At 42.2% G+C, this 15,867-nt stretch overlaps 1 protein-coding gene across 1 annotated transcript in view; it reads right to left on the bottom strand.

The window, feature by feature from the left end:
* The window catches only part of DENND1A (DENN domain containing 1A), a 548,251-nt gene that overhangs the window by 193,740 nt on the left and 338,644 nt on the right, over nucleotides 1-15,867 (bottom strand). The window contains 1 exon segment of the mRNA XM_082843076.1: nucleotides 10,886-10,931. Within this exon segment, the coding sequence (XP_082699202.1) occupies nucleotides 10,886-10,931 (46 nt within the window).

Below are 15,867 nucleotides of genomic sequence, written 5' to 3'. Positions count from 1 at the left end.
CTTCCTAATTTGAGGGAGGCTTCATTAAGGCTGCTCTGATCCTTCCAGGAAAGGTTTTCATAAAGATGCCCCATTTTGCAGAGAATGTATCAGCCTGGCTGCCAGAGGCAGGAAAGGCAACAGATATAAAATTTTATTATTTCAATGCCCCAGTAGCAGCCAGGAGGACTTAATGAAATCGCCAAGATTTACAATCTGAAATAGCTATTGCACAGACAGATATGGTTAAGGAAGCTGTGCCTTCTGACCTTTCAACCCTTTGATCCTCACACAGCAGGTGGCCTGGAGCCCCCTCCTGGGCATCTTCCCTCTCTTCCGACACTGCTGAACCTTGATGTGCAATAAGCCTGACCCTACACAGGTGACTCTCACAGTGCTTATCACCAGCAGCTGCTGCTAATGGAATGGCCCAAATCACTTGGCCTCGAGATTCTAACTCAGAGATGAGGGGGAGAGGGATCTGCTGTGCAGTGTCCAAACGGTGCTGAAATGATGCCCAATAGTTCAGCCCCAAGTCCAGTTGTTTGGAAATGCTTAACGATGTCATTACCAAAAACTGTCCTAGAAATGGAACTCTGGTCTCCTCCGATTTATACTTTGAGTTAGAAAAAAAAATCACCTTTTAAAAATAAATCGCAAAGCTCAAAAAAAAAAAAAAAAATCAACCCCGAAGTCCCAAATGCATCTCTCAGAACTTCCCTAAAACCATGTGCAGCAAATTTATACCAATGAAAATCAAAACAATTTTTGGAAACCTAAAATTGACTGTTTTCAGTTCCATGAAATTTCATTTAAAAAACCCCATATGCCAAAATGTCCAAATTCTCTTATTTTTAAAAATTGGGATGACTTCCAAAATCCTAGCTATCTTTTTCTTCCTTTTTTTTTCTTCTAAAGCTAAGGATGGGTAATGTGCATATGTACTTATCAAGCTTCATAATTTAACCCGTTCGGTCAGTACAAAATACTTTCAATAAAATGCTGAAGAGGCAGGATATAAATTTATTACCACTGCATCTTTTAAAACAATTGACTCCCAGGCACCAGGGTTTAACAGATATTCTGTTTGGTTAAGGACATGTCCAGAAGTCTAGGCAGCCCCAGTCTGAAGCTTTTAGTTTTTGTCAGGTATTTGGGTTTATGGAGGAAAGGATTTTAGGCAGGGCACATAAACCATTCTGTGGGATGTTGATAACGTCCAACTTAACTGCCACTGTTGATCATACTTAGGAAAAGCCCTGAGCCCATGCCTTTGTTTCTAAACAAAAATAGTACGGTGGCCCCATTCCTTACCTGCAATGGCCTGAGCTTAGGTCACAAATGTCTGAACCCAATGGGCAAAGAAAAAACCCACTTCTTTTGTAGCCTAAATGGCATATATTTTAAATATTCAACTTTAAATTCATTTTGAAATCAGCTGAGAATCAGACAGTATGTAGAGAGAGGTTTATAGGCTCCAATTTTAGTCACACTTTTCTCTATGGATGTTTAAGTTTAGTACGGAGAGCAGTTTATGGAGAAATCAGTTTAGTAAAGGGAAAAAAAAAGGAATAGTTACTATATCACAGTTTGACCACTTTGTATAAAATTATTATTAAGTGCTCTTCTTCAGAGATGCCTATTGGAAATACTTTATTAATAGTAATAGCTACCATTGGGTGAGGGCCTACTAATGTGCATGGAACTTTAGCCATATTATTTCTAATTGTCATCACTTTGAGGCAGGTAACCCCATTTTGCAGATGGAGATGTTAAGCATACACGCACAGATGCTCGGCGACTTGCCCAAGTTACAGAGGGACAAATAGTGGAGCTCGGATTCAAACTCAGGATCACTGCCTGCCTTCTCAGCCCTTGGTCCAGCCACATTTTTCCCAACAAAAGCAAAACAAACAAAACAACAATATGCAATAATTTGTGCAGAAAATGCCAGATTTCAGCTTGCTTACACATTGCCATGGCCCATTTAAAGGCCTTCCGAATCAATTATTTTAGGTCATTAAGAGGAAGTTTAATTTGGTTGACAAACACCCCTACTGTGGTGACCTCACATATCAACAACAAACGTCTCATGGTCACAAACCTGTACCATGAGTCTGCTGAGCATGGTGTTAAACAAAACCACATGTGCCCTGATTCCAAGTGGGATTTGACTAGGCCAAGGGCGCCGCTTTTCAATCATCATGCTGCTGGTCTCTGAGCGCCCACAATGGCCCCGCCCCTAATCACTTGCAAGGAGTTTGAAAAGAAGTCACCAGTCCCATGTGGCTGTATTCAGTTGAGAGTGCCTTTAAGCTAATGTTGATTTAGAAAAAGTCACTCAATAAAAACTACAAAAGGAGGCTGAAAAAAAGGGCAGAGCCAATTTTAGGTAGATGTCTCAGCTTATTTTAAAGAAAATTTACCAGTTCTACACACACATAATACTGATAATCACTTCCATCTACTTGGCGCCTACAACGTGTCAGGTACCGATTTTCTCATTTACTCCTCATTAAAAAACTCCTATGAAGTGGAGAATCTACCCAAGGAGTCTGAAGCTCAAAGAGACACCTTTACATCCCCATCTGCAAAACAGGAGCACCCCTCACAAAGGCGTGACAATGAAAAATTATACAGCTCAAGTGCCATGTATATTGGTAGAGGCTCATTCAATGGTTGATATTATTATTAAATATTTCCAATAGGCATCTCTTCAGAGGATAACATAATAGTAGTTTTGTACGGAGTGGTCGAACTGTGAGATTTAGTAGCCGTACTTTTCCCCCTGCTAAACTGATTTCTCCTTAAAACAAAGGAGCTTGTTTAAAGTCTCCCAGTAGCAGCGGACCTAGAATTTGAATCCAGGTCCCCTCGATTCTAGAGCTCAAGAGCTCTTCCGCTCTGCCCCACAGCCTCCTGCATGCTGCTCCTTGTGTTAATCTGACAGGAATTTGGTTAGTTTAAGCTCCTCTTAGTAACAATTTAGAAACTTTGGGTCTTCTTTGAAGTCAGTTTTAACGTTGCTAAATTGACTGGCTAAGTGATGATAGGAAAATTGGAAAACAAAAGCATCAATGATGGTTTCACATTTTCTACTGGGACTCTCCCTCATAAATTACTCAATTTTTCTAATCTATAACAGAGGGCTATCTCATCTCACAAGAGAACATTTCAGTCACGACAAATTAGACTGAAAATGTACTGACTGCAAGAGATACTTAAATCAGCCAGAAGTACTTGTTCCCTTTGATAACATAAATTACTACTAGGGCTTTAAGTTGTTTCATATTAACTAATTCCAACATTAGGCTAAGTGGCATTTAAGAACCACACATTTAAAAGCAGACGCCACATGAGGAGGAGAGAGCTTCCAGGGGGAATCCATCAGGCGAAATCCAGAACATTCTTCAGGCCCTAAGTTGAACAGAGCTGCTGAATTTTCACTCTGAATGCACTGGATGTGACAGATTCACATGTGATATCGCTTGATAACAGCACGCTAAGGAAATTCCAGCAAGACCAAGCTACTGTCCAATTACTTTTCTCTTTATATAATTAAGCAAGCGTCAGGGTTTCATTGATCTAAACTTTGTCTCTTGTTTTTACTACTCACTATGAAGAATAATGTTTGGTAGAATTTTTTAAAAAGCTCTTCACATCCATTATATCAGTTAGTTCTCACAACTCTCTGAGATGGATAATATTAGCTTAATTTCACTGATTAGAGAATGGAGCCTCGGAGAGGCTAAGTAACCCAGCCCCAGTCGCAAGTGTACTCAGAGCTTTCCTCTGGAGAAATATGAGGCTGCCAGACGTGAGCCCTCCGTCCCCTCACCACAGTGCTCAGGGCATGGCCTGGAGGCTGCGCCGAGAAGGAAGAGCTCAGGCAAAGGTCCTGGGAACCTCTGCCGGGACTGCGGCAGGGTTAGGCGTAACCCACACAGCCTGATCCAGGGGCTCTGGGGTCTGACAAACCCAGCACAGCGGAGGGACCGGATGCAAACTACTTTCTCTCTCTGAGCCTCAGCTTCCCCATTTGCAAATATGGATGTCTCCTCCTTGGCAGAGAGATTCTTAGGATGTGCAAAAGTGAGAACAGGTACAGCACCGGGCACTGTGTCTGGCATGGAACAAGGACACAGAAGACGGCAGTTTCTTCCCAACCTTCTCCCTTTCTTGCTAAATCTCTCCCCATGAACCTATGACTGAAACTACCAGGTGGAATTTTTCATGCAAATATCACCATCTTACAAAGCAGGACTTTGATTACTTATCACTAACAAAGAGATCTCACATGGAGTTTCTCAATTCTCGTGAGAACACATGCACAAGTCACCACCTATACCTGCATATAATTATGGCTGAGAGTTTTGCATGAATCACAGTATTAACAAGGGCAAACTACATCTTATACTGTCTACCTGTGGAGTCCTGTGAAGAAGCAAAATGGTACAATGGTAAACAAGAAACACTCTTCTACACTGACCGTGAAACTTAAAAAAAATAAACATAAAAAAATGAACAAGGGATTAAAGGCTTCCTATGCCAGAGAAAAATGAAAAGAAAAAGCTAGTTAAAATGGCACCAGTTCAGCTGACAGCAATTCAGGTTCTTTTAGAGGTAAAGGGAAAAAAAAAGTTATTTTTCTTTGTCTGTAAATAAGTCAGTGCTGTTATTTTGTGTAAAGGCTCCACAGTTAAACTATTGCAGACACAGACAAATATGGCCTCTGCATCCCAGAGACGGAGAGGTGCTTCAGTGTGGACAGGGATGTGTCCCTGGAGTGGTGGCTCAGCGCTGCCCCAAGCACTTGGTGCACCTGTAAAACCAGGCTTCCATGCGCTCCCGCTGAGCCTTCCTACATAAAGGATGGTGAGGAAGAGAGGAAAGCTGTGAGCTGGGCCTGTCTCCTCATGCCCCCATCACATGTCTCTTGAAATTGCATTGGTGGGAGAGGTAGGTAGACCCCTGTGGTACCTGGGTCTCACTCCCCTGTTCCTACTGCCTGGAACTTAGCATTTAGTATATAACCTAAATTTATCCTCTCAAACTGCACTGTAAAAAGATTATCTAATTCATAAAGAGTACTTGGAAACAGAGAGGAAACAAAAATCTAGTAAAAATGGTGCTTGAAACCTCAAAGTAAGTCATCACTACAAACACCTCTGCCACAGTTTGGTAGTTTGGTAGCAAGGAAATCATTTGGAAGCTTGGGTTTGGGACGCTAACACATCTGAATTTTATGTACATGGTTGTGGTGTGTAATTTTTTTTTTTTTTTTTTTGTGGTATGCGGGCCTCTCACTGCTGTGGCCTCTCCCGCCGCGGAGCACAGGTTCCGGACGCACAGGCCCAGCGGCCATGGCTCACGGGCCTAGCCGCTCCGCGGCATGTGGGATCCTCCCGAACCGGGGCACGAACCCGTGTCCCCTGCATCGGCAGGAGGACTCTCAACCACTGCGCCACCAGGGAAGCCCCTTGTGGTGTGTAATTTTACTTAAGAATTACCTTGATCCTTACAAACAACAATTTACTTTATGAACATGGTTAAGCCGTTTCCAAGCATTTTATATGGAAGGACCGTGTTTCTAACGGCCCAGGAGAAGGAGGCCTGACCCTCCCCTATTTACACCCTTCAATGGCTCTCCGTTGCCCTGTAAAGCTGAAACTCTTTAACACGGCTTACAAGGCCCTGGATGGCCTGGCCCTTGCCTGCCTGCCACAGTGCTCCTCTCCCCTTCAGCTCCACGCTCCTGTCAGACACTGAACTGCTCATACTTCCTGGGAAACACCATGGTCTACACTCTAAGTCTTTGTAGATGCTGTTCCCTGTCCTCCTGGTGAAACTCAAATTTATCTGCTAGGTTTCCATTTAGGCATTCCTCTCCTCTGAGAAGCAGAGCCCACAAGGCTCAGTTCACTGTCTTCCCTACCAGAGCCTATAGCCTCTCAAATTCCCTGCAATTACTTTCTCCTTGTCTGCATACGTTCTAGACAGAACTCTGAAGGCACAGATTATGTCACACTCACCATTTTATATAGAACCCCTAGTGTGATACAATGCCTGGTACACAGAAGGCTACCAAAACATTACTATAGAAGGGGATGTGTATTGTGTACCGACCACAGGCCAGACACTGGGATATGCTGGACATATACAGGACTCATTTATTTAATCTTTACCACAATCTTAAGAGATGGGGACTAACCACTCCTATAGATGAAGAAAGTAAGATACAGAGACAAAGTACCACACCTGAAATTACTACTGCAAGGGAGTGGTCAAGCAGGGAACTGGAAGTGCATTTATCAAGTTCCTTAAAAACACCACTCCCATCCCTGACACATTGCCCCCAGCATTGTCAACCAGAAGAAAACAGCAGGCACAAGCCAATTCTAGTGAAATTCTTTCCCTAGGGAATGAAGGTGATGGTCCCTGGAACCCAAGAGTCCCTAAAACACAATTTCAAAGGCATCAACTTAACAATGTAAACGGCTTTAAGGCCACTGAGGAAATAAAAATGGCAACGGTTGCTGACCTCTGTTGAACTCTTTATGTGCCAGCATATCTCACTAGATCCCTCAATGATACTATAGGGGGGAGCTATGGCCATTGCCCTTATTTTACAGGTGAGAAAACAGAGGTCCATCACCTTGCCCAAGATCAAACAAGCAGGAAGTAGGGGAGCCAGAACCCAGAGTCCACATTCTAACCACCACACTCTACTGCCTCTGTAGATAGGTGGAGCTTCATCTGCAGTCTAACCTGAGCCTCTGCCTGCACTGTGTCACTGCTATCACCTTTCCTTCCTCCTTCCTGACCATTCCATCACCAGGAATGATACAGAACACCTTCTGCATGCATCCCTCATGTGGCTCTGAGGTCTGTACACAAAGCATTATTTGTGAGGCTTGGAAAGGAAGGTCTTCATTTATCAAAAAGGAAAAGGAACCCATCTACCAGCACTGACCTGGCACCTGCTACCAGACATGGCACAGAGGAGCTGCAGAGCATCTCCTGAACTCAACTGAGGTGGAGGGAATGAAAGGAAACAGTCACTGTGTAATCTGGCCGCGTTTTGGTGTTTCCTAGCTGCCAGCTAACATGATCATTCTCTCCAAGAAGAAACTAGGTCTATGCCAAAACCCTTGGCTATCCTGCTAACTTACCACCAGCCTCAAATTAGTGTTTGCTTAAATGAGAGAAAGGATATAAAAAGGCAGTGGAGGTCTAAGAATGACGATCAGCTAGAAACTTGTCACTTTAGAAGGAAGGTGTACTCTTTTAGGTGACTAGGTTACCACTTAACAAATAGGACAGCCTGTAAGAGCTTGAAGGCTAGAATTAGATCTTCCCCCCAAATAACCTTCTTTCAAATGAGAACAGTAGGTTATAATTTATATTTCTTTTTGTGCAACAAATTTGAGTGTCATAAAAATGGTTAAAAAGTCTTCCTATGGTAGCTTTTTCTAAACTTTTATGAACATCTGCCACATTCATTTGAAGTTTAAAAAATTCTGGCACATATGCAAAGGCATAATAAGGTGCCTATAGCTTTCAAGAAAAAATAACAAGACAGTCAAAAATAAGCCTTTTGCTGAATTGCCAGTAAGAAAACTAGTGTGCGAGAGGAGATGGGCCTTCCCAATCTCCTTCCCTAAAGAGTCTTCCTTTGGCCCCAGGTATGAGCTCCACCCCCAAGCATTATAGCCCATGGTTCCTGGAAGAAATCTCAGGGAACCATCTCTCTCACTTGAAGGTCTAATAGAACCAGATAAGCCCAATCAAAAAGCATGACCGGAGGACTCCGAGTCTGAGCTGAAATCCATGGGAGGAGATCAGGAGACTGTACTTCATGACTTGGTAGTTCATAGCTGCCTCACACATGCAGGAAACGCTATTTTGCTTGGAAAGTGTCTTAGCTGGCTTCAAGAGTGGGGTAACTACTATTTTTGTTTTTCTTTTAGTGCTGACCACATAGTAGTTCAGCATGGCAAACCCTCCCTAATTTAAATCAGCAGGGCTAAGATTTATCTTGGCCAGTGCTTCCCAAACCTCCTCATTTAAAACGCTTCAAAGGCCAAGGAGAGTGGACTTGCACCCATTCACCTAAGTGCAAAACTCTGTCTCAAGTTTCAGCTTCAAAATTTATGCCTGTTGTGCACGGCATGTTTTACTACAAAAAACCCTTGTTTTAAATTACTTACAATCACATAAAAAGTAAAAAAATTTACTCCCTCCACCTTTAAGTAAAATTATGGTGCTGGGTTCCCTGACAACAGCAATGCCTACGGGAAGGCTCTAAATGTGTTCCAAATTCCAGCTTTCCAAGCACTCACTCAATCTTTCTTTTCAGAACGCACCTGCTGCGTATCCTGCTAGGTGCTGAGGACACCACAGTGAATGAAGCACAGGCCTTGTTCCCAAAGAGCTCCTGCTCCTAGGGCTGAAGGAGAGGGCAGGGAAGCAAACAGCTGTCATCCTGAGCAAGAGGTACAGCAAGCAGAGACAACGGCCAACGGGAGGACTTCCTCCAACAGCTGGGGAAGAGAAGGTTTAGCCATGCAGGGGCGTGGGGATGGGGGTGTTTCAGAGACCAGCCAGAGCACTGGCTAACAAGGGACAGCGAGAGGACAGGAGGCTTGACAGCAGCGGGGAGCCTGAGCAGGACTCGGGGGTAGGGCAGAGGAGGCTGGAAGGCAGGCTATTAAAGGCAGAGTGACCAGAATTTCATACTCATCTTCATACCTCCACGACCTAGCAAAATGTTCGGCAAACAAGAGGCCTTGATCCTGCTTCTCGAATGAACGAATAAGGCTTTGCAAAAATCTAAGAAAGCAAGGTAAAACGTCAACGAAGGCAGCGAGGAAGGAACAGGGCGAGAGACATGGCAGAGACTTGGTGACTATTCAGAGAGAAAGAAATGAGAAAGAGGACACTCAGCCATGCTCAGCGTGACCCACTTTGGTGCCTTTTCAGGCAGTGGTGCCACTCACGGGGACCGGGAACAGCGGAAGGGGAGTGGAGTAACTCGACGGGTGTGTGTAATAAGGGGTTTGGGGAAGACTGAGTTTGAGACATCGACAGTACATCTTGGTGACCTTCCACTGGCATTTGCAGCTCTGGGCCTTAAGTTCAGAGAGAGGCATGCCAGTGTTAGAATCACAGTTGGGAGTCACTGACATTACCCTGGTGGCAAAAGCAAAAAGCCTTACAAAAGATGGCCAGAGGGCATATAGAAAAGAAAAGCAAGCCACGACTAGAAACCTGGACAATGCTCAAGGTAAAGGGCTGTGAAACGGAGCCTGAAAAAACCCGTGCTGGAACAGCCTGGAAGGCAGAAGAGGCAGGAAAGAGCCGTGGATGCCGATAGACCAAATGGTCTTTAGATTAGAGTTTCCAACTGTACAACAATTGACACGAAAGTTCTATTAGCAAGTACTCACTTTCAATTTTTCACACAGGAGCTTTGAATACACCCCCAAACTTGACAAACAAAGGTAAAACACAGAAGAAATCTCTTCAAGCTAATCTAAATACACCATCCAAGATAGTCCATAAACTGTGTACTGTATGTGCTCAGGGCTGGGTGATGACAAGGAGGAACTGTTAACAGAATGTAGGAGCCACATGGCCGTCCTGTCAAATTAGAAATTTGAGCAGATTTCTGTGGTCTATTTTGATCAAGATTCTCAATGTCAAACAAACAGGTTTTTCGATAACCAACTTGTTTCATTTTCGTAAGCACAATAGCACAGTGTGCAACAGTGAAGAAGCAGGTGGTCCTCGTCGACGTGAAATGAAGGCAACAGAAGAAGAGAAGTAGCACTTCCTTTAAGACATGCAAAGCATCATCACAGACGGACATGGCTTTAGCTTTTCCCTCTGAGAGCTTATCTCCTGTGCAAAACAGGCAAGCCCCCTACCTCCTGCCCCATTTTGCTCTAGTGCAAATTTCAGCTCTCTCCTGAGGAGGGAAAAGCTTAGGGTTCATGTCTACAAACCAGTGGCACTTACAAAAGCACAGAAAAGTCCCTTAAAAGAATTGCTATCTAACCGGTACAGCCATGCAGAAAGCAATCTGGCCTTAGATTCATAGCTTTGACCAAGCATTTCTACTTTAGGGGTTCTACGCTAAGGAAGTTAAGTCAAGATGCAGATTAAGCCTTATGCATAAAGATGTTCACTGACATGCTATTTATAATAGTGAAATATTATAAACAGCTTTAAGTGTCCAACAGTAATAGGAAAATGGCTAAGTTGTGGCATATCCAAACAGTGGAAGGGCCGGTAGCAAATTAAAAATTATTACTGAGGGTAGACAAAAACATGTAGAAATCCCCATGCCATAATATTAAATGAAATAAAGACATAAAATTCTATACCATAACAGTGAAGTACATTTATACAAAATATATATTCACAGAATAAAGACGAGGATGAAGAAAAATAAAATGCTAACAGTGTTTGAATCTGGAATAATGGTATTGTGGATAATTTTAATTTTCCTACTTATACTTCTGTATATTTTCTATACCACATTTTCTACAGAGAAAAAATGTAATATAATATTGTTGCAGTGTTTTAGAATAAACATCATTTTGAAAAGTGAATCATTTTCCTTCCCTCGTTCAAACCCTTAAAGAACCCTTTCCTCCTGCCTCTTTGAACCTCACTCCCTCACCCATGAAAATTGACAATCTCCAAACAAAGTGGAAAAACACTGGAAACAAGAGCCCAGTGGAAAGGGTCTAAGCTGAACGCTCAGCTCTGTGCATGAGGCGTTGCTCTGACACGCTCCCGTGTGTAGAGCTGTGAATCCAGAGACTGCGTCTTTTCCACTGCCACATAGCAAAACACAACCGCAAACAGAGATATCTGGGGAGGAGAGGAGCCCACTTACCTCCATTAAACTTAAATGGATTCCTATGAGGTAGGGCATGGGAGCGCTGTGAAGAGAAACAGAGACACACAGCTGCTTTAATGTCTGTTGCTTCTGACAGAAAATTACACATGGTTCACTATTTGGAGAAAAACTGTTTTAATAAACGTATGCACAGTTACATTTCCTTTCACAACAAAAATCCTAATGTGACATTTTGTTCCCAAGCCTAGAAACTTCGGAAGAATTTCAAAATGTGGGCAGCCTTAAAAGCATGGGTGGCGGGAAGAGCACTGACCCTGGCATTAGTCCCTAAGTAGCAGCCATGCGATTGCATAGCCTCAGTTGCCTTATCTTTAAAATGGCACTTTGGAATCTAACTGGCAGCTTGCTATCAGAATGAGAAAATATACGTCGAGTGATTAGTGCAGTTCCTGGTACAAATGGGAACCACTGTTGCCATGATTACAACAGAAAAAGCAGTTAACAATGTCAGATGGAGGGCATGATGTGCTTCAAAGAGGAATGATTTTTTATTTGCTGTTTCCTCCTGCCATCAAGAGATGTGATCTAACTGTTCATTCTGGTTGGACGAAGTGCATCAAAGCCAGCAAGCATCTCCACCCCAACTGCACACATGCCATCTGATGACACTAATTCAAAAAGCCCCTTCCAACTGCTTCATTCCCAGAGCAATGGGTTCCCTTAGTTAGTGACTGAGCAGGAGATGAGAACCCAACTCCAGGGGCTTTAAAACCTGGGCATTATGGATTGACTTCCTTTGGTTTCAGGGGCACACATATAAATTATCATTATGATGCTACTTACCAACGATAAATGGGCTAGCCATTATACAAGGAACTTGAAATTCATCTTTCCTAACCCACACAACCTCACAAGGTAGGTATTATATTCATTTTACAGAGGAGGAAATAGGCCCAGAGAGCTTAAATCACTTCTCTAATGCCATTAAAACAAGCGGCAACCCTAGGATTTGACTCCAAACCCTCTTCCTCCATGCCACACTGACTTTGTAATATTGGACCTAAAATCCCCAGGCCCGCCTCCCACCCAGTGTTTTTCCTGCAGGTAGGGAGGTCAAGGAGTAGAGAGGAAGCAAGACATTGACAGTGTTTCCATCTGTCTCTCCAGCATGTGATACATCCTGAGAAAGGTACAAAAAGGTATTTTATGAGCCCAGTGGAAAGATACCTGGCTCAGACTTGAGGTGCCCAGGTACCTTTCCTCTGGGGCAGCTGGTGGCATGGAAGTGGACCTAGGAGGGTGGCTTTCTTGGGGACAGGGTAGGGAAGTGAGGAGGGGTAAGAAATGAAAAAGGAGAGGTTTGCTTTCCACTGAATGCTGAGGAGTTTAGGCTTTATCCTGAAAGCAATGGATGGGCAACGAAGGTTTTTTAAACATCATATGTGCATTTTAAAATTGCTCAAACATTTAAAAATAAGAAAGAGCACAATTCCCTCATTACCATTCAACAAATAAAATTCTTCAAGCAAAAATCCTTCCCCAGAATATAAAATGTTCTCCTTACTACAGACCTCTGCAGGAATATATCTTGGGAGCCTGTAAAACAGTCTTGAATATTAGCAGCCCAGTTTGGCAACTATTCTTCTAGAAGATTTTTGGATTTGATAATAGCCAAAGAAAGAATTAGACACAAAACTGCAGTGAAAGTGGAGTTGTCTTTCTTCTTCTTCTTCTCTCCTTTTTAAAAAAGGTATCTGCTGTGCACATTCAGCTTCCCTTCGCTTCTAGGGGCACGGAAATGCCCTATGATATTTTTTCCCCTTAAACTGTAAACCATTAGTTTAGCTGCCAGCTACACAAATGCTCAAACTTCCCAGTGTGCCTGGCTCTGCTGTCCAAGCTTTCTCCAGTGTACATTGAAATGAATGTGTTTCTAATTAAGTAGCTTCAGGAACACGACAGCTTCAATGTCAAAACTACAAAGTCTGAACCCTGGCAGGAAGTCTTAAGACTGCAAATGCCTCATCTAGTGGAACCTTGCCTAATGTAATGAAAGGAAGCAGGAAGAGTGCAGAATTCCAGAAAAATGGCCACTTATTAATGTGTCCAGAAGTACAGCCAAACACATAGAAGGGAGAAAACTCAAATCCATAATATTTAACCAAATCTTATAAACTTTCCCAGCTCCTACCAGCACTGTCATGCAAGTGACAAATGACCCTGAGTTTTAATTAGAATTTCTGAACTGAAATTCCAACAAATGAATTAATGTATAGAAAAGGACATTCAAACAACTGTGAGAAAAAGGTAAAAATAAATACCTACAGCAAAAGCCTCTGTATAATTTAGGCTCTTATCTGAGACTATATAGGCTCTTATCTGAAAAAAAAAATTTCTAGAATTTTAAATATGTAGGTTTTAATGCCATGCCCTTTTGTCCTGCAATAAAAATCAATGAAAGAGAGTAAAAAGGAGTCTTAGAAGTGATGGCAGATGTAGAAAGGGACAAAGTGAGACTCACTCTTCAGGTACCATTAGGTAGGTTATTTTTTTTTTTTTTAAGCCCAATAATTTACCAAAGGGTAATTATGGCCTGTCATAGAAATGTAGTTTCTTAGCCAACTTAGGGCTGCAACAGCTCTGTATTTAGAAAATATTTAAAACACATTTATTCTGAAATCACAGCACACCATGTTTTGTATGAATGCAAATTTGGACAAATACCTTTTACTGTGTCATCATTTGCTTATAAAACCTCAAATGTGTCCCTGAATCTACTGCATTTTTGCTCTGCAAATACAATGATTACAAATTTCAAGTGGGGAGAGGGAGAGAGGGAAAAAAGAAACCCCAGAGACTCCTTAACATCTGAATGTAGCAAATATGTAACTGGGTAATTCTACCTGCATTCTGAAAACAATTTGTATTCTCAATATACCTCAATAGTCTTTGCAGCTACTGAATCATTCTCTTTTGTTTGTTTTTTCTTGTTGTTGTAAAGAGAAATTTGGGAGGAGGGGACACTCACCCACGATCAAGTCATCTTATCACAACTACTTTTATTTTTGTATTATTCTCCTCCAATATTAACATTAATATTTAAAAATATCTTTGAAATTATAGAGTGCATATATTTTATTGTTTTCTCACTGGCTACATTAACATTTCCCATATTATAATATAAACTTTGTGATTATTTTAAAGACTATGTAATATTCAACCAAGTATGGATGTCCCTTAATTTGCTGAACCCTATTGCTAGAGTTAGACATTAAGCCACTTCCAACTTTTCACTATAAGTAACATCATAATGAAAATGAACAACTTCATGTGCATGAATTCCCAAATACGGAATTACCAAGTCAAAGGGCAGGACTGTTTTTAATATCTTTCGTTATATCTTGGCAAAGTGTCTTTTAAAAGGGCAGTACCAGCCCCAGTGGAAATCTTTCAAGATTGTTGCAAGGATTAGAGAGAATCCATGAAGTGCCTAGCACAGGAGCAGCACATGGTAGGCTCAGTAAGCTATTATGTCCAAGTGGGTTCTCTTCACAGCCCTGGCATGGCTGGTATGACTGGACCCATTCTCTTAGTGCCCAAAGAATGGTTTCTTGTTCCTTCCCTGGTTCTGAAGGATACCTGGCAAAGTGTTGGTGAGGACAGTCGAGACTCCATGATGAGCGTGAGGTGTTTGACATGCATCACCTCTATACATGAGTTTCTGACCCCAAGCACACTCCCTTGTCACCTGTCTACTTACTGAGCTCAGTAGGGTTGTTTATCACTTTCTTCAGAGGGTAACATTTAAACTTGATTTTATGTACCACCCAAAATGCAAAAACCACCAAGTAAACTATGACTCATTACTTGCTTATCACACAGAATGACAAATTTGTAAAACCACTCATCACGCTTTCTTAAAAAGAAAATATAGCAAAAAATTGGTTAAGCTAGTCCTAAGAAACTTCACATTCAGAACCTGACTCTTCTGAATCATTTTCTGATTCAGAGTCATCAATGCCCTTGTTTTATCCAAGGTATCTCAGTAACAAAACATAATACTTTATCTAGATGCTATCTTCATTTGTTAGGTCCCAGAAAGAACTTGTTTATTGCTTATCAAGAAAATATCAACGCAAATATCTGTTTCACCAATAGTAAATGAACACTATGCTTCTCTGCTCTGGTGCCTTTCACCATTCACACTGACTTTACATTTCAATGCTGAATCTGACTGCAATTTGGAAGACATTTTAAATGGCAATTAGATACAACATGTGCAGAACCAACAATGCACATGATTAAATTAAAGGGGTGATAATATTAACAGCTACGACCAAGTTCATGCATAGGCGGGCCATCACAACCGTGTCACAACTGCCCTGTGGCTGACGGCGATTGTGGGTTGCCACTGTACATCTCTGAGTAGCGGGACAGGGTGTATCTGCCCTAGGCCTTTGTTCTCTGGGAATTACGGCACTATCTGACTTCATCACTGTCATCTTGGAAGAGTAAAAGCTATTCTTTCTTCCTTCTCCCCTGAAAAGGAGAGGGGTTATATTGCTAGTGTCAAGGCAGTGACGACATAATGACCTTTACCTGAAAGGTATGTTTACTTTGAATCCTCTTAAGGGGAAAAGGAACTAATGTCAATTGAGCTACTATAACCCAGGTGCTTTTGTGCATCACTCACACATAATTCTCAAGGCAACTCTGCAAGGTGTCACTGCTATCCACATTTTCAGATTGGGAAACAGGCTTGCTTGGAAAGGTGAAGTAACTTGCCCCAGGGTCACAAAGCTAGAGTGAAGCTGTAATTCAAAGTCAGGGCTGTTGGACTGAAAGCCTATACTGTCCCACAGCACATACTCAGAACTTAAGCCAAAAGAAAAGGCGTGCTGGAAAACCAAGGGGGCTATTCACCCAGTCCTCTCACCAACTCCAGACCTGCAATGCAGAGCACTGCTCTTATAGGTAAGTCCTGCAGCATGAGCTCATTCCTAGCAATGGACAGGCAT

This window comes from Leucopleurus acutus, assembly GCF_964270905.1.
Source record: "Leucopleurus acutus genome assembly, chromosome: 7".
NCBI classification, from domain to species: Eukaryota; Metazoa; Chordata; class Mammalia; order Artiodactyla; family Delphinidae; genus Leucopleurus; species Leucopleurus acutus.
Note: the sequence above shows the minus strand (reverse complement) of the source record. Positions and strands in the feature narration are given on the sequence as shown.